This window comes from Aspergillus oryzae, chromosome 1, assembly GCF_000184455.2.
Source record: "Aspergillus oryzae RIB40 DNA, chromosome 1".
NCBI lineage: Eukaryota > Fungi > Ascomycota > Eurotiomycetes > Eurotiales > Aspergillaceae > Aspergillus > Aspergillus oryzae.
Genome location: NC_036435.1, coordinates 1,048,465 through 1,069,306, shown reverse-complemented (window position 1 = coordinate 1,069,306; position 20,842 = coordinate 1,048,465). Strand labels below are relative to the sequence as shown.

Genomic DNA, 20,842 nt, shown 5'->3' with positions numbered 1-20,842 from the left:
TCAAGTGTATGGCCGGTGACATACACTAGATGTCGAACCAGCAACAGAGCCCTGTGCCCCAAGTCGGCAAGCTCGTCAGCGTGGTGTGAGTTGTGCAAATATTGTGTTCTATGAATTGAAGCATCAATGGTGATACTAATAATCTCGATGAAGCCCAGTTGGATTAAAGGAAGCCGCTCTCGATTCGCCGACATTCCGTGCCACCACGCTACACTTTGCCGACCAGATCGAGTACCTAGAAAGATGGCTCGATGGCTATGCGAGGGCTGCTTCGAAGCTCTCTATGGAGCTAGCATCTATGGAAAATATTGTTAACACCTTTCTGTCGTACTCTACACACCCTGTCGCAGTCTCAGAAGCTGCTCTCGACCATGATTATACGCTATTGTCAATGAGGAGATGCGGGGACAGTTCAAAGGAATTGTGGAACGGGCTGGTATCTACTTCGAAAAAAATTGAGATGTTGGTTGCAGAACCTATCAGGATCTTTATTCAAGAGGATTTACGCAACTTCAAGGTGACCCTAGGACCGCACATACAGGGCCAGTCTATCGGTATCTAACCCCGCTATAGGAAACCCGCCGAGTGCTCGACCAAACACAAAAACATTATGACTACCTCTTATCTAGATATTCATCGCAATCTAAATCGAAGGAACCGTCGTCTCTAAGAGAAGACGCCTTTCAACTTCACGAGGCTCGCAAAGCTTATCTCAAGGCTTCGATGGACTTCTCAGTGCTAGCCCCCCAAGTACGGAACGGCCTTGATCGGCTCTTGGTCGGTGTATCCTTTGATCAATGGCGGGAGTTCAAGACGTTCTTCCAAATCAATGGCGCAGGCTTTGCCAAGTGGCATCATGAGATGGACAGGATAAAAGGTTGGGTACTTGAAATGGATGCAAGTGAAAGGTCTTCCAAGCGAGAGCTATTTTCTGCAAGGAAGGAAATTGAAGAAGCGGCGGAGACGGCGGCTAGACCTTCTCGTGAGCTTGACGACTATTCTGTGTCCACCGTTCCTTACCTTGGGTCCCGCCCATTATCGAATCTTAGCATGACGAAAGAAGCCAGGCCTGAAAAACAGGGATGGGTGTATCTGCGAACACTTTACGGCAAGCCTACACGAACTGCTTGGGTTAGACGCTGGATATTCTTGAAGAATGGCATATTTGGTTGCCTTGTGCAGGGTCCACGAACTGGCGGTGTTGAAGAAAGTGAAAGGATTGGTGTTTTACTCTGCAGCGTTCGAGCGGCATTCCAAGAAGAAAGGCGGTTTTGCTTTGAAGTGAAGACGAAAAGCAACAGTATCATGTTGCAGGCTGAGACTCAAAAGGAACTCATGGAATGGATATCGGCTTTTGAGGCTGCTAAACGAAAAGCTTTGGAAAACCCAGCAAGTACCGATCTTTCAGTTTCCGGAAAAGTTACTGTCCAAGATCCGGCTTTCGCAATTTCTCAACCTCCAGCCCCAGAGTTCACTGCTGACCCAGCGGACTCTTTAACACCTCACTCAAACGACGAACAAAATTCGTCGGACCGCAATGGCATGCTTCCTCTCCCAGAAAGAGACCCTGCCTCTCTTCGAAACAGTAGCGATATTAGCCGACGCCTCACTGGACTTGATTGCGAGACTTCCCCTAGAGAACATACATCTCGAATCATTCAGAAACTGGACCTCCACCGCAAAACGAACAACAATATACAACCTTCTACATCCATACCGGGCGCAGGAGGTGGGATAGTCAGCCTTATTTCTGCTAGCCACAATGCTCTAGTCTCTGGTACCGCACTTCCTTCTAGTATGGCAGACAGTGACCCGAACAGGGGACGCAGTATGTCCAACCGCTTTGATCCTCCCACAACCCTTGCTCCACCAACACTAGCAACCCCCCCTGCACCTACAAGTATGAGCAAGGTGGCTGTTATCGTGAGCAATGAAAGAGGAATCGGGCTGGGACATGCTGACAAGACTGGCGGCATGCCAAGCGGTATGATGGCGAATCTGTGGGGTAGCTCCAACTGGAGCTTCGTAAACAGACTTGAACTAGAACGCCTGGGGTTACCCGATGCGGAACAGGATGCGGTCTCTCAACAACGACCATCCTCACGGATGAGTGACTCATCAAAACATGTCATGTCGACAGAAGCGAATACCCCTGGTGGCACTGCGGAGAAGCAGCAGAAGATTGGGCCCCGCCATAGACAGACTGTTAGTCTGGACGGGAACGCCTCCCAAGTGCAGCGTGCAGCCATAGGGGTTACGCATGAGTATCCGAGTTATTATCCGCAGCAACTTAAGATTCAAGACGCCCAATTCCGGCTGCTTTTCCCGAACGTCAAAAAGGAGGAGCCTCTAGTTATGGTTTTCCGAGCTACATATACTATGAATGATCAACAAGAATTCCCTGGGAGAGCTTATGTTACGACCCGCGACTTATACTTCTATAGCCACTATTTTGGGCTTGTACTAACAACAAGTGTCTCATTGGAGAGTATCAAAGAAGTGACAGCCGCTGCTGGAAGAGATTCTGACTTTTTATTCCTTCACACCGTTCCGAGGCCTGGTGAAGACACCCCAGGCCGAATTACGGTGAAGACCTTCCTCGAACCAATGAAACTCCTCCAGAGACGTCTCAACTTCTTAATTGACGATACAACCGCTGTCGAACCTCTGGGGCTTGAAGCAATCTTTAATGCTCTGAATAAAATGGAAGCAGATGCGGCAACACGAACTCCTAGCGTTGATAGCTGGGAGGACGTGGGCGTGGACGAGAAATTTTCTGGAGAAGACGCTGCAGCTCAAGGGCCCCGGAAGGATATTCGGCCGGCTATCTACATCGAGAAAGGTCTAGATATGCATTCGAAGAAGGGCAGCAACGGCAAGGACGTAATGAAGTTTCGATTGCCAACTCAACCAGTCCAATATGTTCCTCAAGGCAATCTTCATCTTGCAGCAGAGAAGGTGTTTGATCTCAGCCCTAAGGCGATTTTCCATATTCTATTCGGCGATAAGAGCGCTGTCTGGCAGCTCCTTTTGCACCAAAGAAGGGCTCGAGGTAAGCTATATCAACCCGTATGGAATGTAGAGCATTACTAACTAGCTTGAAGATATCAAGCAGGGACCTTGGTCTCGCAATGAATCTAACCATTTGAGGCGAGATATTAAGTACCAAATTGAGACAACGAATATGCTTGGTATGTGAATCGACCTATATATGATTTATAGAACTACAACTAATACGCCATGTACTAGGTCATAAGCACGGCCAGACCATATCCGATTATCAGATGATAGATGTCCTTAATGACCACTTGTGCTACGTGATAACGGACAAGCGGACTCCCTGGCATCTTCCCTTTAAGCGCTCGTTCAGGCTGGTCAGTAAGATTGTGATCACGTTTGTCGCGAAGGGCAAGAGTAAGCTTGCTATATATACTAAGGTGGAGTGGTTGTGGTCTCCCTATGGCATTCAACGTGAGTATGACAGTACCAGGTCCGCATAAATAACCGCTAATGATTACCAGGTGTCATTGACAAACAAGCAACCGGTGACCTAGAGCAAGATGCGCTGGATCTTGTGGATCTCGTGAGCGAGCAGGTGCGCAGGCTCGGTGCACAAAGCCGAACCAAGAAAGCCATTGCAATCTTCGGCCACGTCGGCCGCCAGAACACCGTATCACAGTTAGGCGAGTCAGACTTCAAGATAGAGATTCGAAATCCTCGCACTCAGAGGACGTTGGCCCAACTTCTATTTGAGACGTTCGTCAGCTTCCTCGAAAGCGCCGTATCGTCCGTGATGCTTTGGACGTTTGCCCTCTTTCGCTGGGTCTGGAAAACTGCAAACGCTAATCTAATTATCCTTGCCTTGTTAATATCCAGCATGCTGATAAATGGATTCTATACCTCACGGGACGCCTATGATTGGTGGTACGAAAGGAAAGCCGAGAATTTCATGGCTCGTCTGGGAGTTCACCCGGACCATGTCATGAGCAAAGCTATTTACATGAGGGACATCGATGAAGTGATTGCAAACTCAACCCTCGGACATGCGAGCGACGACGTGAGTGACTGCTTCGCCACCTTCCATCAGCAAACAATACGGAATGTTGGAACACCGCTGTCCATCAGCACGTCTGGCCCGAGAGATTCAGCGACAAAGAGCGCAGCCAGACGGCTCCAGCAGACTCGTGAACGTCTAGCTATGCATCGACATGACCTCGTGGTAGGCCTCCGCGTAGTGAACAGCATCGAAAGAGAGATCCTCCAGAACGAATGGGAGCGTTGGCTCCGACAAGAACTGAAACGTTGTGACCAAATCGAAGCCCTACTCAGACAGAGTAGTGACACCGACCAGGTTGACATGCAGGTGGATCGGACAAGCCAGGCCGCGTTCGCTGATTTATCCGACGATATCAGGGAATGGTACGAAAGGTATTGTTTTAGCTGCCATCAAGAACAAGACTTAGTCGAGGAGAATCACCGTGCATATGGCAGTTCATGAGTAGGCGGCAGAGATTTGTGTGTCATTTTGTGTATTCCGGGTCCTCTGATATTTGTTTGAACGATACCCTATTGCAATTAACGGGTCTGTTTTGTCTCATGAATGTGTTCCAAGACAATCCCATCTTTTAGCACTTGAATGTATAGCTCAAATTGTATAGCACATCGAAGAGATTAAGGGGTCGATTGTAACCTTTCATGTTGTGGAACATACTCGTCCACTCGATACGATATCGCACCTCTTGTTGTACTTCAATGTAGTGAATCGTAAACCGGTGTCATAACTGCAATTTTGGGTGGAGGATTTCTAATTTTGCCGAGGCTTCACAGCACCCTCTTGAACAACATAATAGACCACGGTCCCATCACCGCCCATCCCCCTATCCACCATGGCAAGAAGGAGCCTCTTTCCACCCCATTCCTTCGTGAGACGAGCCTTCTTCCTATACTCGTAGTACTCTACCAGCTTGACCCCTTTTTCACCACCGGCCCCATCATTTGTTTCTTCACTGTCATTCATTGAAGATTCTTCAGCCTGAATGTCCGCCTCGTCAGGAAGCGAATCCAACACTGACGCCATCTTGCGCAAACTCCACGGTTGATTTTTAACAGTTGGTAGAACAAATATGCGCTCCAGTTCGATGTCTTCTTCGCGGAGTCCTCGTTCTAGTAGGTATAGCTGCTCATCCGGATGTGTGTAGACTCGATGTGGAGGTATACCGGAGATTAGGTACCGAGGGACTGTTTGCTCTTCTGAAGGCGTCGTTGCTAGCCCTGCTCCTAGCGGTGAAGCCCTGAGATTTGAGTCCTTGAGATCGTGGACTTGAAGTGATGTCCATAGGTGCTGGTGTTGGAGGTTGTGGAGGATTTGGACTGTGCTTGCGGAGAGGGGATCGGAGGATGCGGAGGTGGAGATGAGGTTGGTGAGAGCTGATAGCTCTGGTGTCGCAATAGGAGTGGATTGTGTTGATGCCATATTGTCCCCCCTTTCGGTTCTTCAGTCGTCGCCTCTCTATCTCTTTGTCTGTTTGTCTGTCTTTCCTTTTCCTTTTCCCCCTCCCTTCGTTCACTTGTTGCGCGTGTGGAATGCGCGGCGCGAAAACGTGAATGCAGATTGCTTCAAGAATCGAGGCTGAATTGCTGGGATGAGCAATTAATTGAGAAGGAAAAGAATCGGAAGGCGAGTTTCAGCTTCTGGTGCTTGTACCGAACTTCTCTAACGGTGGTGGAGAGGAAAAGTTCCCTTGAAGTGGGGAACGAAAATCCGATTTAATTATTCACGAAATTAAGTTAGCGTTCCTCTTCTTTGGGAAAAAGAAGAACACATGGCATCATTGGCCTGGACTTTCTTATATCTGGCCCTGAGACCTCTGCCATTGTTTCTCATTTTCTACCTATGTTTTCACATTTCTCTTCCATTCTCTTGTAGAGACTTTCCCTTCGTTTCTCTTTCTGTTTAATCCTACTTAATTCCCTTCGTCCTTCCTTTGAACTTGTTTTACTATAGCTTGTTTCGATGGCGCGCCAGAAGCAAGCAACGCCCTTGCAACGGGCCACTTCTTCTGAATTGATGCACATGGCCCCGGAGGGAACCGATTCACAAGCAAAGCAACAGAATGGCAATGCTAAGAAGCTCGCTGCCAATGGCAGTGCTTCCAAAGGACAAGTCGCGCACGAAGCTGCTCTGGAGACTCCAGGTTTGGCGCAACTTGCGATTTGTGTCCTTGGGATCTATGCATCGTTGTAAGTAGCCTGAATTACCTTTAGCTCTCACTTCGCAGGGTGACTGACAGTTGCGCAAGTCTCTCTTGGGGCGTCCTTCAAGAAGCGATCACTACAGTTTCATACCATGTCCGTCCTCCAACTGCTGCTGAACCAGAACCTCCTACCGAGCGCTTCACGTTCTCGATTGTCTTGAACACAATCCAGTCTACATTTGCCGCTATCACTGGCTTCCTGTACCTTTTTTTCTCGACCCCAGCTGGCCAAAAGATACCATCGATCTTCCCGACCAAGAAAATATTGTTCCCTCTGTTCCTCGTTAGCATTTCCTCGTCACTTGCGTCGCCGTTTGGATACGCCAGTCTTGCGCATATTGACTATTTGACATTTATCCTTGCAAAATCGTGCAAGCTCCTGCCAGTCATGTTCCTGCATTTGACTATCTTCCGGAAAAGGTACCCCTTGTATAAATATGGTGTCGTTCTCCTGGTCACCCTCGGAGTCGCGACTTTCACACTCCACCACCCGGGTACAAGCAAGAAGGTCGCCGCATCAGCTGCAAAGAACCAGTCCGGCTCGTCCATGTGGGGAATTTTCCTCCTTTCCATCAATCTTCTCTTGGACGGCCTCACGAACACTACTCAAGATCATGTCTTCAGTTCCCCACAGATCTACACCCGCTTCACGGGGCCGCAGATGATGGTAGCGCAGAATGTACTCTCGACTCTCCTAACTAGCACGTATCTTCTTGTGATGCCCCACCTGTCGTCCACCGGCATTCTGCACGCCATTCTTCCCATTCCCATTCCGCCGTCTACTGAGACAGAATTAACGTCCGCCATTTCCTTCCTGTCGAGGCATCCGGAAGCTCTGAAGCATGTCTTAGGTTTCGCGGCTTGCGGTGCAGTTGGACAGCTGTTTATCTTCTACACCCTTTCCCGCTTTTCGTCTCTGCTCCTGGTTACTGTCACTGTCACACGTAAAATGCTGACCATGCTCCTGAGTGTCTTCTGGTTCGGCCACTCTCTATCTGCTGGACAGTGGCTGGGTGTGGGTCTTGTTTTCGGTGGCATTGGTGCCGAGGCCGTGGTGCAAAGACAAGAGAAGAAGGCGAAAGAGCGGGCGAAGGCTGCAAAGAGCCAGTAAAGTAATGCTTAGTTCATGTATATATAGACTGTTTTGATAAAATCACAGCGTTTTTGATTAGTTCGTGAGTTCCATTATCTTGGTTCGGTGTTGATATAGCAGTCTCCATTCCCTGGAGATTGAAAGGATTAATATTTGCACAGGAGAAGAAAGTTATCTTTTACTTCCGCCCCTCGACCATGATAATATGGTATCCAAATCCGGTCTTCACCTCCACATACTTCGGATTCGCTGTCGTACTAGGCTCGAGTTCATATGCTGCCTTCTCAAATGTGCCATCGAGACTTCCCCGGACCTTCCAGCCAAGAGAACCACCTATACACAGCCATCAATACACCTCCGCTCATTCACAACAAGCGCAACAGAAAGGAAAGGAGACGAAAGAAAGAAAGAACACATACCCTGTCTCGCTTTATCCTCGGAAAACTCCCTAGCAACATCATCAAACTTAGACCCATTACGGAGCTTCTCCAGAGCCTCCTCCTTCTTCGAATGTTTCTCGCACTAAATTAAACCGAGTATCATTAGAAAATAAATGTTTCATATCCATAACGTTATTAACGCATGGATGGCAGTCAATCTACACGTAACCGACTCAACCCCCTACTCCGGTTTTATATATATTGCCCCGAACTCAAACTAAAAGAAGAGCAAGAAGAAGAAAAGGGGGGGAAATACATACAAGAATATGCCGCACGTTAATCGAAGTAGCTGGTTTCAATCCCTTGCCCCCCTTATCACCTCCATCGTTTCCCTTGCCTTTCTTGTCTCCGCCTTTGTTTTTGGGCGCCATCTTGGTCGTGTTGTTTTGGGTAACGGTAAGTGCTTTTTCTTTTTTCAAACTTTGTTTTTATTCTGTATTTTTGTTTTAAATTAAAATTTTGGGTTTGCTTTTTCGACCCTTCGAGAAGGTGCTTATCTTTTGCCTCTTCCAAATATCTGGGTGAATGCTGGGTCGAGATCTTGTTATGGGCAGTCAAATTGAGATCTGATGTTGAGGTCACTGATGTGGGGCTTGTAGTGGGGGGTTGTCCGGATGCCTGAGGCGATGATTTCCGTCTCTACTTGATGTGTTCCAGGTGACGACATGACTTTACTCGAACGTTTCCCTTCTGTTCCGGCTGGGTTTGATGTGTGGGGTTGATTATTATTTTGTTGGTTTATTAGTCTTGAAGGTTATTGAAAGGTAAGTTCCAATATATCCTGGTTTTGGAAATGTTTATCATTATCTGATGACCGGGTGGGATTGTAGATCTGTACCAAGGACCAGTGCAGTGTACGCTTCCAGATGAATGTAGATCTCGAGACGGTGCGGATCAAGTCGTTGCCGGATGATGCGTTTTACATAGCGGATTTTATCACAGAAGAGGAGGAAGAGGTGCTGTTACAAAAGGTATATGCTGTACATTAGTGTTCCACTGACATGTCCCTGTCTACCGGCTACGCCGATTGGAATGATGGCCCGGGTACGGAGCATAGCCAGTCAACGAGACTTGGATACTGATTGGTGTGATGCTGATGCATAACAGATTGCCACAGCCCCTCTGCCCCGCTGGACTCATCTGTCCCACCGTCGTCTCCAAACATGGCCCTCTGCCCTGACCAAGTCCAACGCCCTCATTTCCTCTCCCCTTCCATCCTGGCTCGTCTCACCCGTCATCCCTCGCTTTGAGTCGCTAGGCATATTTGCTGATGCCCCGCACGGGGCCCCGAACCATGTTCTAGTGAACGAGTACCGCCCCGGACAGGGTATCATGCCGCATGAAGATGGTGCTGCTTATTACCCGCTAGTTGCCACGGTGAGTTTGGGAGCACCGATTGTGTTGGACTTGTACCAAAAAGGTCAGGGCCTGGACGGCGAGGACCGTAGGCCGCAGCAGCGTATCTTGCAGGAGCGCCGAAGTTTGTTGGTTACAACCAAGGAGATCTACACAGACTATCTGCACGGTATCGCGGAGACAACCAGGGATGAAGGGCTAGGCCCTGAATCTATATGTAACTGGGGTTTGTTGCGGGAACAGGTTCGATACCAGTGTGGATGGTTTGAAAGGGAGACTAGGATTAGTCTGACGTATCGCGATGTTCTCAAGGTCGCGAAGGTGGGCAATACGATGAAATTCCTGGGTGGGCGGTGATACTGCCCGCACCTCCAGTCATCAGGGATGAACGACTCCACAAATGTTTCAATACTACAGCATTAGTATACCCAAGGGATCATATTCCACCTCTCCCGCACCGAGCTCTCGCCGAATTTCTGCATGTACCAGCGTTTGGTCTCGGACGCAGTGACGCCTAAATTGACCGTGACAAAGACGGCAGCGGACAAAACTGTCTTATTGATCATCTCTCCCCGGGGAGCGGCAAGCAGGGCCAATGATAGGTAGATCGCACATTCAGCCGTGTAGTGCGGACATACGATGCTGCGGAACAAGGGGTGGGAGGGAAGGGTGTACTTCTTGAGAGAGAAAAGATAGTGGTGGGCGTCATGTTGTAGGCCAGATGCAAACAGAAAGATTGGCAAGCAGAGAAATGTACGAAGGCTTGGGGCGTTGTTCACGGTTACATCGTCGAGGCTCAATTTATGGGACAACAGCGTTTCTGTGAATTTCGAACCGATCGAAATTAGCGGGACAGCAATCGTGCTTGGCCACGGGAACTGCATACCTGTCCCCTCAATCCACAGGGCGATTGAGACTGCTAGATAGAAAGCAATGCCTGCTAGCCAGTGGACAAACCACATCTGGGAAGAAGAAGGCTTGGAAAAGGTGAAGCACTCATGTAACCGTCTTACACCTTGCGCGAGCATCAGTACCCAGCACAACATAATCTGGTTGATCGACATCGTCCTCTGTAGGTGTTCCGAGTGAACCCTCGTCGCGATGGCTTGGAACGCTTGTCCATGGCACATAAGCTGAAGGGCCCAGAAAACCGAGGATAGCAGGGAGACGACGTAGAACTGTGTGAAATAGCTGTGTGGAACTTTCAAAGAGGCAAGATAGTCGAGAATGTGAGTTAAGGGGGAGCTGCTCGAAGGCTCAGACGGGGTAGTATCCGACTCGGCCGTCACGGTTGCACGAGCGCCATAAGGGACGAAGCGCGAACGAAGGGAATCCAACAGGCTGACCGACAGGATCTGGGGAGTTTAGTTTTGAAGCCATTTTAGATAGAAAAAAATATTTGGTAGACTGATGCCGTATGATGCTCGGCGTTCTGCCACTACGTCATTGTCAACATGTTTTCATACCGTACACGATGCAAAGAGAAAGAAAGCTCGAAGGACATCCACCGCGTCCATGTGGGCAGTCGCCAGTGCCCAGTCGACGAGACTGGGAAGAAAGTCCATGGTCATGAAAGTTCTTGTCCCCTACGTGGAGGGAACCCGCAGATGATGGGCGGAGGGAAATTGATTGAAGATCAAAAAAAAACTTGAAAAGACTAGTTCGACAGACAGCACACCACTCTGGGGTTTGTTTTGCTCATGGAATGGTTCCAGGACGCGATCTGGACTTTGCCCGCAGGTGAAACCTCGTATTCGCATTACTTACACTGACGATGGTCCCTGTTCTGTCACAACGATGAGACACGTTCGACTGCTGTTTGTGGAGAACAAAAACCACCGAGACTCCACAGGCCAAGGCAAGATGAGCAGTCATAAAATCATAAACAAACCCCCAAACCGAGTAATAATCGGCATCCTTTGGGTTCCACCGTGGTCTCGTGAGAAGCCAGTAGAAAATAACATGAACTAGCTCTAAATTTCGCCTCTTTGTTTGGTATTCATGGAGTAAAGTAATTATTAGTCAGTAAAGTTGTAGGTAAACAACACATTTCATTTTGAATAATTCAAACGAATGTTTTCTCATACCAACTGACCTCCTGCATTTGTCATTTCCCCTAACGTCTTCTCGAGACGACAAGAAGAGAGAAAAAAGAAAGCAAAAAAAAAAAAAGAAAAGAAAAACAACGCAAGTATTCATGAGGGGACGGAGGAATGACTCTTCACAGATAAAATACCGCCGCACATTACATTGGTACATTCCTCATTACCACCATTTCCCCCTTCTCCTTTAAGGCCGATCCATCGGCGGGTCCAATAACCCAAGTCGACGCCAACCAGAGAAGGCGGCGAAGTGGGGCGATAACCAGGCAGTTATGCGGCATGATTATTGGACGGAAATCAGCAGATCGCTGCGACTCAACGTGGGTCTGCCAAATTGGGAGAGAAGCCGTCTAGGCCGGAAACGGCAATGAGCGGGCGACGGTGTGCCCGGTCATTGGTTCTCTCTGGGCAAATTGACGCCTAGGTAGTCTGATAGCCTACGCAGCTTCCAGGGATTCCTCTCAAGAGTCCACTGCAAAGAGGGTGACTGGCGCACCACTTCTCGCCCTCCGTTCCAATGTGCAGGTTTCAGAGGCACCACCACCCTAAAAAAAGAGAAAATTAATTCATTCATACGCCACTTTTTGACCGCCCCCGCCCGCTTTTTGGGCCTTCGCACAGGATCTTGAGACTCGGAAGGGCCTTTCATCTTGCCTCCCTGTACCTCCGTTGCGGCTGCATCTGTAAGTATTACGTATTATCGTGGTCGTTATGCATTCAAAGAGGGGGAAGTATGGGACTTATAGGATTGACCCCATTATTATCGGTATCATAGCCACAGATAAGAAAAGTAAGAAAAAAAGAAAAAAAAAAAAAAGAAAAGCCTTGGGTGATGTGATCAAGAAACGTACTTTTCTCGTCCTTAGTGGATAATGAAAGATGGGGTTTTTTGTTTCTCGTACCGTATCATACCATCACCCATGACTACTTGGTGGTAGACAACTACTCCTATAACTAGGTCTTTTCTGAGTTAGCGAAAAAGCATTGGTGCTTCTCTATCTTTGGTGGCCAAAACAAGAGAGGAGCCCCCGGCTGGTAAGTTTCCTGGGGCAATTATTACCTACCATTACCACCAACCCGCTTATGGACGATAGACCAGTGCTGCGACTACTGCTTCTGCTCTACTACGTACTGCTAAATTACTACCACGAAATTTCCCTAAACCCCAAACGAGTGGTCGGCTGTTTCAACGCAACTCTTCGACTTTACTCTCTTCTCTTCTCTCTTTCTTCCTCTTTTCAATCCCCTCCCCCCAATCTTTTACCCTCCCACCTTGAACCTCAAAAATTATCTTCTTCTCTCTTTGTCGACTGTATTTCTTCCTTCTTTCCTATTTTATTTCTCCTTCCTCTTCAGTCACCTCTTTGTCCGTCACCCGCAACATTAACTCTCTTCCCGAGTAATTCTAAATCTACTCGTCTCTTACCCTCCTGCTGCTCCCCTCCTATTTCGACTCGTTACCTGCGCCTTCTTCACCACTCGCCGAGAATTATCGCTTCCGCTGTACCCAAAGGACTGACCCAAAAAACCATTCATTGCCATCTAGCGTGGTCGAGCACCAGCTTCCGCGCATACTTGCTGGTGTCTGACCACGAGTCTTCCTTTCGCCACGGCCCCCGAAAATGACGAGCGGAACCCCCAGAAATCGAGTGCCACCGCTATGAGTGATGTTGATGCTGTCTCCTCCCTGCCAGCTGCCCTAGATGCCGGACACAGTGCTCTTGCGGTCAAGGTGAACCACCGATCTCCTTCAGGTCCACGGTCCCCTAAGAGGTCTTCTCCATTCCCTGTCTACAGGAGAGAGGACGATCGCGCCAAAGAGGTTAACCCTGTTGCTGGGGCCGGCGAAGGGCCACCCAGCCCCAAGGCTGACTCGGAGGCAGAAACCATAATACAATCGGGCCGCGAGTCCCTGTCGCCGGAAAAGAGACGGAAGTACATACAGCATGAACCGAAACGACGTGATGATGATGACCATGTTGATGCCGTGGAGAGTGATCTTCCTCCTAACGACCTGCAGGTGCGAAAGAGAAAGTTGACGGATAGCGATTCTTCCGATGGACGCGACCGTGTTCCACGTCTCCTGAGTCCGAAGAAAAGAATAGGATCTCCGCCGTCAATTGTGAAAGTAGAGAAGCCTGAGGATGTGCAGTCTCTTTCGAGTAGACCAGAACTTTCGACTACCTCCGTACCCAGAACCTCGAGAAAGCGCAGCTTCAGCGAGACTATCGATGGTGAGGGGGACGCGGGCCGTCCTGCTCGCCTGAGAGATCCCGCAGTATCTCGTGAACGGGAGCGAAAAGATTTAAGCAGTGTAACGTTTCCCCGGCCGGTATCGACTGACCGGTCAGCCTCGCCAGTCCGATCTGTGCACAAGCGAACCGCTTCTGGTCCCCAGCTTGGTGATATGCAACGCAAGAAGAAGGCACCGACGCCACTTGTTACCGGATATGCTCGACAAAGCTCGGAAGACCGACAGTCTGTATCATCATCCACAAGTGGATCTCCGCTACCTAGTGCGCATCTTCGAAAACTTGGATCGGTTGATGGTGCCTCAGCTTCTCCTGCCAGGCCAACGGGTCACAAGAAACAGCGGGATCAGAATGGTCGTACACGCCTTGCACGTGCTTGTGCAGCACAAGAATTGGAGACAGCCATGGCAAGGCACGCGGAACGCCCAGAGGACTTAAATGTTGCCGACAATGCTGGTAATACCCCTCTGCAGATTGCGTCTTTGGAAGGATGTGCACCCATTGTGAAGTTTCTCTTGGATTCTGGTTGTGAGATCGATACCAAGAACATTGACAAGGATACACCGTTGATTGATGCGGTTGAAAATGGGCACTTGGATGTTGTAAAGCTTTTGTTGGCAGCCGGCGCCAATCCCCGTCTTGTTAATGCTGAAGGTGATGAGCCATATGATTTGGTTCCATCTGACAGTGAAGATTACGAGGAAATTCGTCGGGTGCTTGCACAGGCTAAAGCCAACCCAAGACCTAGTCGTCGTTCTGAGGAGAGAGCTGGATCTGAAAACAAAGAGACATCGTCCCGACGAGTTTCTGCTGAAAGTGCACGCGAATCGCCACCTGTTAATAGACAACGTAGCCCGCCATTCGCTACGACGAAACGCAAAACTGTCCGAAGCGAGGCCACACGGAATGACCTCTTGTGGACCACAGCTACTCCAGAGAACTTACAAGCTTTCGCTGCCAAAGGAGATATCGTGGGGGTTGCCAACATCCTCAATGTGGGGCAAAAGGCTGATCCTGAGTCTATGATTGCAGCTGCTAAAGGTGGTCACGACGAGGTGATCTCGCTTCTGCTCGGTATGGGTGACGCGGATCCCGATCCCGATCCGGTGCAGGGCGGCTCCCAAAAGCCTGGTTACAACACTCCTATGCTTGCTGCGATTGGAAGAGGCAACCTTGCTGTTATCAGGATTCTGCTCAACCAGCCGGAGTTTAACCCCACCCGTCGCCTTTATAGGGATCGGACTTACTTCGAGCTTTCTAGGGAACGTCGAGCTGAAAACTGGGAGGACGAGTACGACCTCCTCCGAGATGCATATGACAATCATGTCAGAACCAAAAAGTCACGCAAGCAAGACCTTCACTCGCCACGTAGAGCACGTGATAAAGACAAGGAGAACAAGCGCCCTGGACGCAGAGATTCGCCTTCACCTGGAGGCCGACCCAGAAAAACCAATGGAAGCCCGGGCTATAGGGATCCTGCCTCCAAGGATACAGCCTTGACAAAAGAGAAAAGGCGTGACAACGTAGCTCATTTGAAGGAGAAGTCTAATCCAGCCCGTCCGAAACCGGCTCATCCTACTGGTACCGACCCCGATAGCGCTCGTCCGGATCCCAGACCGAAGCAGCTGCTTCCACCAAGAGAGGGTGAGTCTAGTCGTGGCGAGGAAGCCCCTAAGAGACGACGCTTGATCGCTGGACGACCTCCCCAAGATCGAAGGAGGCCTAGCCTACCCTCGTCCGATTCTTTGTCGAGCCGGGACGAAAGCTCAAAAGCGCGTATTGATCACCTTGAACCCTCAAAGTCCGGACCACCACCCCTTAAACGTGGGCGTAGCAGCGCTAGCCCGGAGCGAGGTCGTGCCTTGGAACCCGAGCGGCATTCTCGTGATACTGTTCAGAAGAAAAGACGTGTCTTGTCCGAAGACGGGACCCCGAACATCACGAATGGAGGCCTCAAAAAGGATCACACAACAGGGGATGCCAAGCCCCGCCGGAAGGATGATGAAGATCACCATGCAGAGTCCAGACCAGATCCATTACGTCAAACGGACAACCCATCCCATAAGGCACCTGAACGGAAGCCGGTTAAGGAGGAACAGGAGAGACATGATATCAACGGCCTCAACGATATTCCTATGGACGACTATACCGAACGAGCTGAGGCAGAGGCAGAGGCTCGTCGACAGAAGGAAGCGCGAAAGGCTAGACAAGAACGCCTGGCAGAGGAAGCTCGTCTCGCTGCCGAAGCCGAAAAAGCTCGGTTGGACAAAGAAGAGGAGGAACGTGCTGCTCATGCGGCTCGCCTTGCTCAGGAAAAGGAAAAGGCTGCGGAGGAAGAGCGCAAACGCAAAGAGGCCGAGCAGCGACGCATCAAACAAGCGGAGGATGAGCGCCAGAAGCGACTAGAGCAAGAAAGGCTACGCCTTGCTAAAGTACGCAGGGAGCAGGAAGAGCTAGAACAGCGACGACGAGATGCTTTGCCAAGTCGACTTCGCATTGCAGCTAACCTGGTGGGGTCCAATGACCCACAGGCGAAAAGTCACCTCTGGTTGAAGAAGTTCATGCCTGTCGTCACCGCAGAGACTCGGCAGCTCGACCCTTCCTGTGCCCCAGACGTTGCCGTAGAGAAATGGGTGCCTAATTACCTAGTTGCCCCGTTACTAGCGACAAATGACCTTCAGCTCGCACAGTATTCCAGCTGGGAAAAGCGTGATGCAACGCCGACCCAGCGGATGAATCTCTGGCGCGTTACACGCCGGATGCTTGTTCAGGCAGATGACGCGGATTTCATGAACTCGTCCTTTGGACAAGTCATGCAGAAGGATAGCGAAGCGCGACCAAAATACTTCGATATGGAACATGTGTTTTGGGTTAAGGTACGTTGATCTCCGTTGCTTGGTTGCAACGCCAGGTGTGGTTGCTGACTTGCATACAGCTTTCCGACTTTATGGACCTTGTCCCCCACATCCCTCATCTCCATGGACTCGACCTCCAGTTTCTGAAGATGCATATAGACCAGGAACCTACGGCGCCGCTAGCGTTCAGCTTTCCACAAGCCAATGGGCATATTTCTGGGCCTTCCCATGTTGAGGATACAGCTGGGCTTCCCAATGGAGTGCAAGGCCTAACCAATGGCTATGGTCACCGACCAAGTACATACGTCTAATGTCTTTTTCTTTTCTTTCAGTGTTCTAAGAGTATTTGTCCGGCGATTTATGAGGACAGCCTGTACAGGTGGAAGGTTTCCTTGATGTATGACTATGATACCTAGTTGATGTGTGATGTCTGTCGATAGGACTTTGGATAGACAATGGAATGACCAGCGGTCATCAATTCTCACGCTGTAACAAATAATATGGAGTGCAGATGCAAATACCCCTCATTGTAGCGCCGAACCTAACACGTCACGTGGATGGGCGGGTAGCTCTCATGTGACTTCTTATCGATAAACGCAAGATTACATAATACGACGGTAGGGCACACGGTCCCAATTTAGGCGAGAAACCTCATCGCCGTTTCCACACTCCCTCTAGTATACTCCATCACCACACCTATCTATCTCACTCTTTGAGGATAATCCGACAAGGAGAACACCATCAGACAAAATGGTATGTGATCCCCTTCCACTCGATCATCACCCTACACCACACACCCGCAATACAATGCATCGCTACGTTAAAGAAAACGAATAAGAAAAAAAAAGATGGAGAACGAGGGAGCGAGCTACGACAGACGGCGACCTAGCAACCCACCACTACCACGCATTTCATATACAAAATTACCTTGAAAAAGGCACTTCCAAAACTAACATATCTTTCAATGAATTAGTCGGACGGAGAAGAGACTGTTTCCAACCCCGTTGTTGCCGCCGATGAGGTCGAGGTCAGCGCCGACGCCGGCGCCGGTGGCCAGATGTCGGTCCTCGACGCCCTCAAGGGTGTCCTCCGCATCTCCCTGATCCACGACGGTCTTGCCCGTGGTCTCCGTGAGGCCGCCAAGGCTCTTGACCGCCGCCAGGCTCACATGTGTGTCCTCAACGAGGGCTGTGAGGAGGAAGCCTACAAGAAGCTTGTCATTGCCCTGTGCTCCGAGCACAAGATCCCTCTCATCAAGGTTCCCGATGGAAAGATGCTTGGTGAATGGGTCGGTCTTTGTATGTTTTCTCCCCCAGAGCGAACCACGCTTGGTCGAAAATATGTGAGAGTTGGGGATTGTGTGGCTAACAATGATTGTGATCTTTAGGCCAGCTTGACCGTGAGGGTAACGCTCGCAAGGTTGTCAACTGCTCTTGCGTCGTTGTCAAGGACTGGGGTGAGGAGTCCCAGGAGCGCTCTGTCCTCCTCAACTACTTCCAGACTGAGCAGTAAATTCGCTCTTTGGAGGTAGGGTAGGGATTGTGGGGTCATGATAGGCTAATTCGGGTTCGATTGATGGAATGGTTGTGTTTGTGGGTTTCTTTTTTCTGTTTTCGGGAGAGGTCTTCCCTATGTCTCATCACTGTTCTGTTGATTGGGGTTGAGTTGCCTGTCTTTGGACCATGATCTCTATTTTTTTTTTTTATCCTAGTATAGGCCAATGGCATGTACGATTGAAGGAATATCTTTCCCGTGGTATGTACATTGTAGATTGGTATGTAGGATTGTCTGTTCTATAAGGTACAGATGAGTATTTGTGGAGCTGTGCAAAGTGATGTACGAGTGTGTAAGTGACACGAAATAATTACTGAAACTGCCACGCGGAAAGAGACGACACGCTATGCGAATTGCTGGAAGAGGCCGACCTTACGCCAAATCGGTAGGAAGTAATGTAAATGTTAGCGGAAACTATAGGATGGCCGGACCATCCTTTTACTCTCCGGTTTTAGTGATAGTTGTTGGTAGGGTGAACTTCCCGGATCATAGTATAGTCCCTCAATATGGCCGCTTTCGCGATGCAGGGAGATGTAATAAAACCCAGAGATCGTGAGTCCCTGTCGTGAGTCGGTGGGTGTAATGAAACAACGTTCTGTGTTTGGGTTAGCAATGCTGGGGGCCCAGACGGAAGCTAGAGTAGAAGCTTGCCTTTCCATCTCATCAAAATCCAACCCTTGGACAGTTCCTCTGTTATCCATTTCCGACTTACAAGGCTCCGCGTCATCGCATCATCCGACAAGTTTTTGAACGGTTGTAGTTCACGCCAGTATGTACAGTCGATCTCGGCATCGGCTTTGAAATTCTTGGTTTCGAGTGTATGGGTGTTAAAGTCGATGATCTCTCCTTCTAGAAATGTAACTATATGAGCATCGTGGGATGGTGATGTTTTGTCGGGAATGTTGTATGCCTCCATGGTCCCTGAGAGGGTCATCTCCTCCGGATTGATGTTATGAATGGTGACTTTGACGGGCCAGTTCTCGTCTCTACCAGTACCGAGGTTATAAATATTGTTGGCCATGTACCGTCGACCGCTGGTTGTTTGTACGGGGATCCGACTGCCGCTCTGTTCACTTCCGTTGACAATCAGGGGGTCGTGTGATGATGGTGGACTCGATACTCGCGGGGCAGAGAAAGAATTGGCACTGCTGGCAGCCCTTTGAGAACCCGAGAAAACCATCCCAGGCTGGAGCCAGGAACATGTTGGCGGTGGCGCAATGGAAGCTGTATCTAGAATAAAATCATCCTCATCCCAAGGCAAGAAATCCAACCGAACGAACCCCCCAGCGGCCGCCGAAGTCAGACTTTCTTCGAAGGAACTTGAATATCGTAGACGGTCGAGGTATTTGATGGTCTCCTTTAACCGTGGACTAGGAGGGTTATCCAGATGCAGTTGTCGATGGGCATTTATCCGGGCGCGGAGCTCATTGTGTGTAAGGAGTCGGTGCGGTTCACCACGGTTACTAGGAAGGAATCTGTATGCCCGCGACGTAGCGGCAGTGCCCGATCGTTCTCTGCTCTCTTCCAAGTCCTGACTTGCTCTTTCACGATCCAATAGATAGTTATGCAATGTCCGTGTCCGGGAAAACCGCGGTTGGCGTCGCACAGATTGTAACAGTGCCTCTGTTGTCGACAACGGAGAATGATCGCTCAAACGTTGGGTGTTGCTTTCCGGAGGTGCTTCTAAGAAGGTGTGTGGATCTTGAGCGACGGGGTCGCGGCGCATAGGACGTCTAGGCGCGTTGCGATCAGACAACCGTCCAAACCAGGAGGAAATAGTGTTGCCATCCTGAAGTGGTCCATAGGTCATATCGTGATCCTCCTCATCGTCGTCATCGGAGGCAGGCGCCCATCCATAAAGTGAACGAGGGTTGGAGATGCGACCTTCATAATTAGGCATACTGTTGCTATTGTTATTGCTGTTGGAGGAATCGTGTTCACGGCGCACGATGGGGATGCGACGGTTGATTTCGACTGACATGCGCAAAGCCGCAGGATCATCCACATCCATGGGATCGAGCTCTGGCAAGGTCTGTTGTCGACGACGGCGTTGACGACTCAGGGAAGAGGAGGAATCGGGTGGAGAGCGCACTCGAGATCGCAGAAAGCTCACGTTATCGTCATGAGCATCGTCGGATACGGAAGCTGGAAGAGATGGAAGGGGAGTGGAGATGACGCTGAGTTGTTGAAGCGAGGAAGCGGAAGGAGAGTGAGGGGTATTCTGCTGCGAAGATATGAGATATTGGACGGAGAGATGATATGGTAGTATCGGTTTCAAATGGAGCACATGTAATCACGTTATCGGGAACCAGATATCCATCATTCCATCTCCGGCGTTATCTCTCGGTGTCCTCCCACGGTTGGAAAGGGGATAGATGTATGTATAGTTCCCGACCCCGTCGCAGCACAGAACCGAAAGTAAGAAAACAAAGAGAGACCTACCGAAGGCGAGTTGGCCGGCGGCATGTCTGTCCAAAGGCGAAGGCGGTTGAGTGGCGGGCGCAGTCCGCCGACGGATCAACCACGATAGTGTCGAAGATCTGCAGATGGAGGGAAAGGGGCAAACATGCGATCAAAGATTGCAGTGAGTGGCAGATACTACTACCTCTCCTCAGGGTGACTGGGATAGTAGGAAACCATTTAGGTTGGGGGTGAAGAAAAGATGAAGAATGTAACAAGAGTGAAGAAGATTGAATGATTCGAGTTAAGTTGGGAGTTTTCGAAAATCACCCGAAAAACCGGAGAAGTCCATTGGATTGCCTAATTGGGGGAGTATCAGGGAACGTGATTCAATCCTAGCCCTATTCATTCCATGTCAAATCGTATGCTAGAAGAGGCATTACATTCCCTTTCCCCATCTCACTACTGGGTACTATTTGCCTTTTATTCTGTTCCCCGACAATTATTTATTGCTCGCTTGGACATGCAGCGGGAAA

The 20,842-nt window shown here is 49.7% G+C and overlaps 7 protein-coding genes across 7 annotated transcripts; 5 read left to right on the top strand and 2 right to left on the bottom strand.

Moving 5' to 3' along the window:
* Nucleotides 1-29: 29 nt before the first annotated feature.
* On the top strand, nucleotides 30-4,498 carry AO090009000401 (putative transcription factor SipA3; the record flags this gene model as incomplete). The annotated part of the gene is made up of 6 exons (XM_001816818.1): nucleotides 30-85; nucleotides 154-517; nucleotides 574-3,052; nucleotides 3,105-3,191; nucleotides 3,250-3,471; nucleotides 3,522-4,498. 6 exons carry the CDS (start codon nucleotides 30-32, stop codon nucleotides 4,496-4,498), a joined length of 4,185 nt encoding a protein of 1,394 aa, XP_001816870.1.
* A 625-nt stretch (nucleotides 4,499-5,123) lies between these two features.
* AO090009000400 (UDP-galactose transporter HUT1) lies at nucleotides 5,124-7,365 on the top strand (the record flags this gene model as incomplete). Its single annotated transcript, XM_023235099.1, has 3 exons — nucleotides 5,124-5,133; nucleotides 6,195-6,240; nucleotides 6,300-7,365. The coding sequence occupies 3 exons, from the start codon at nucleotides 5,124-5,126 to the stop codon at nucleotides 7,363-7,365; spliced, it is 1,122 nt and encodes a 373-aa protein (XP_023088646.1).
* A 1,288-nt stretch (nucleotides 7,366-8,653) lies between these two features.
* On the top strand, nucleotides 8,654-9,500 carry AO090009000398 (uncharacterized protein; the record flags this gene model as incomplete). The annotated part of the gene is made up of 2 exons (XM_001816816.1): nucleotides 8,654-8,758; nucleotides 8,895-9,500. 2 exons carry the CDS (start codon nucleotides 8,654-8,656, stop codon nucleotides 9,498-9,500), a joined length of 711 nt encoding a protein of 236 aa, XP_001816868.1.
* A 62-nt stretch (nucleotides 9,501-9,562) lies between these two features.
* On the bottom strand, nucleotides 9,563-10,714 carry AO090009000397 (putative 3-oxo-5-alpha-steroid 4-dehydrogenase; the record flags this gene model as incomplete). Its single annotated transcript, XM_023235091.1, has 2 exons — nucleotides 9,563-10,498; nucleotides 10,610-10,714. The coding sequence occupies 2 exons, from the start codon at nucleotides 10,712-10,714 to the stop codon at nucleotides 9,563-9,565; spliced, it is 1,041 nt and encodes a 346-aa protein (XP_023088645.1).
* Nucleotides 10,715-12,905: 2,191 nt separating this feature from the next.
* On the top strand, nucleotides 12,906-16,663 carry AO090009000396 (putative histone deacetylase complex subunit (Hos4); the record flags this gene model as incomplete). The annotated part of the gene is made up of 2 exons (XM_001816814.1): nucleotides 12,906-16,373; nucleotides 16,433-16,663. The coding sequence occupies 2 exons, from the start codon at nucleotides 12,906-12,908 to the stop codon at nucleotides 16,661-16,663; spliced, it is 3,699 nt and encodes a 1,232-aa protein (XP_001816866.1).
* A 746-nt stretch (nucleotides 16,664-17,409) lies between these two features.
* Nucleotides 17,410-17,864, top strand: AO090009000395 (40S ribosomal protein eS12; the record flags this gene model as incomplete). The annotated part of the gene is made up of 2 exons (XM_001816813.3): nucleotides 17,410-17,650; nucleotides 17,740-17,864. 2 exons carry the CDS (start codon nucleotides 17,410-17,412, stop codon nucleotides 17,862-17,864), a joined length of 366 nt encoding a protein of 121 aa, XP_001816865.3.
* A 493-nt stretch (nucleotides 17,865-18,357) lies between these two features.
* AO090009000394 (uncharacterized protein) lies at nucleotides 18,358-20,372 on the bottom strand (the record flags this gene model as incomplete). Its single annotated transcript, XM_023235074.1, has 3 exons — nucleotides 18,358-18,501; nucleotides 18,619-20,130; nucleotides 20,349-20,372. 3 exons carry the CDS (start codon nucleotides 20,370-20,372, stop codon nucleotides 18,358-18,360), a joined length of 1,680 nt encoding a protein of 559 aa, XP_023088644.1.
* Between the last annotated feature and the right edge of the window lie 470 nt (nucleotides 20,373-20,842).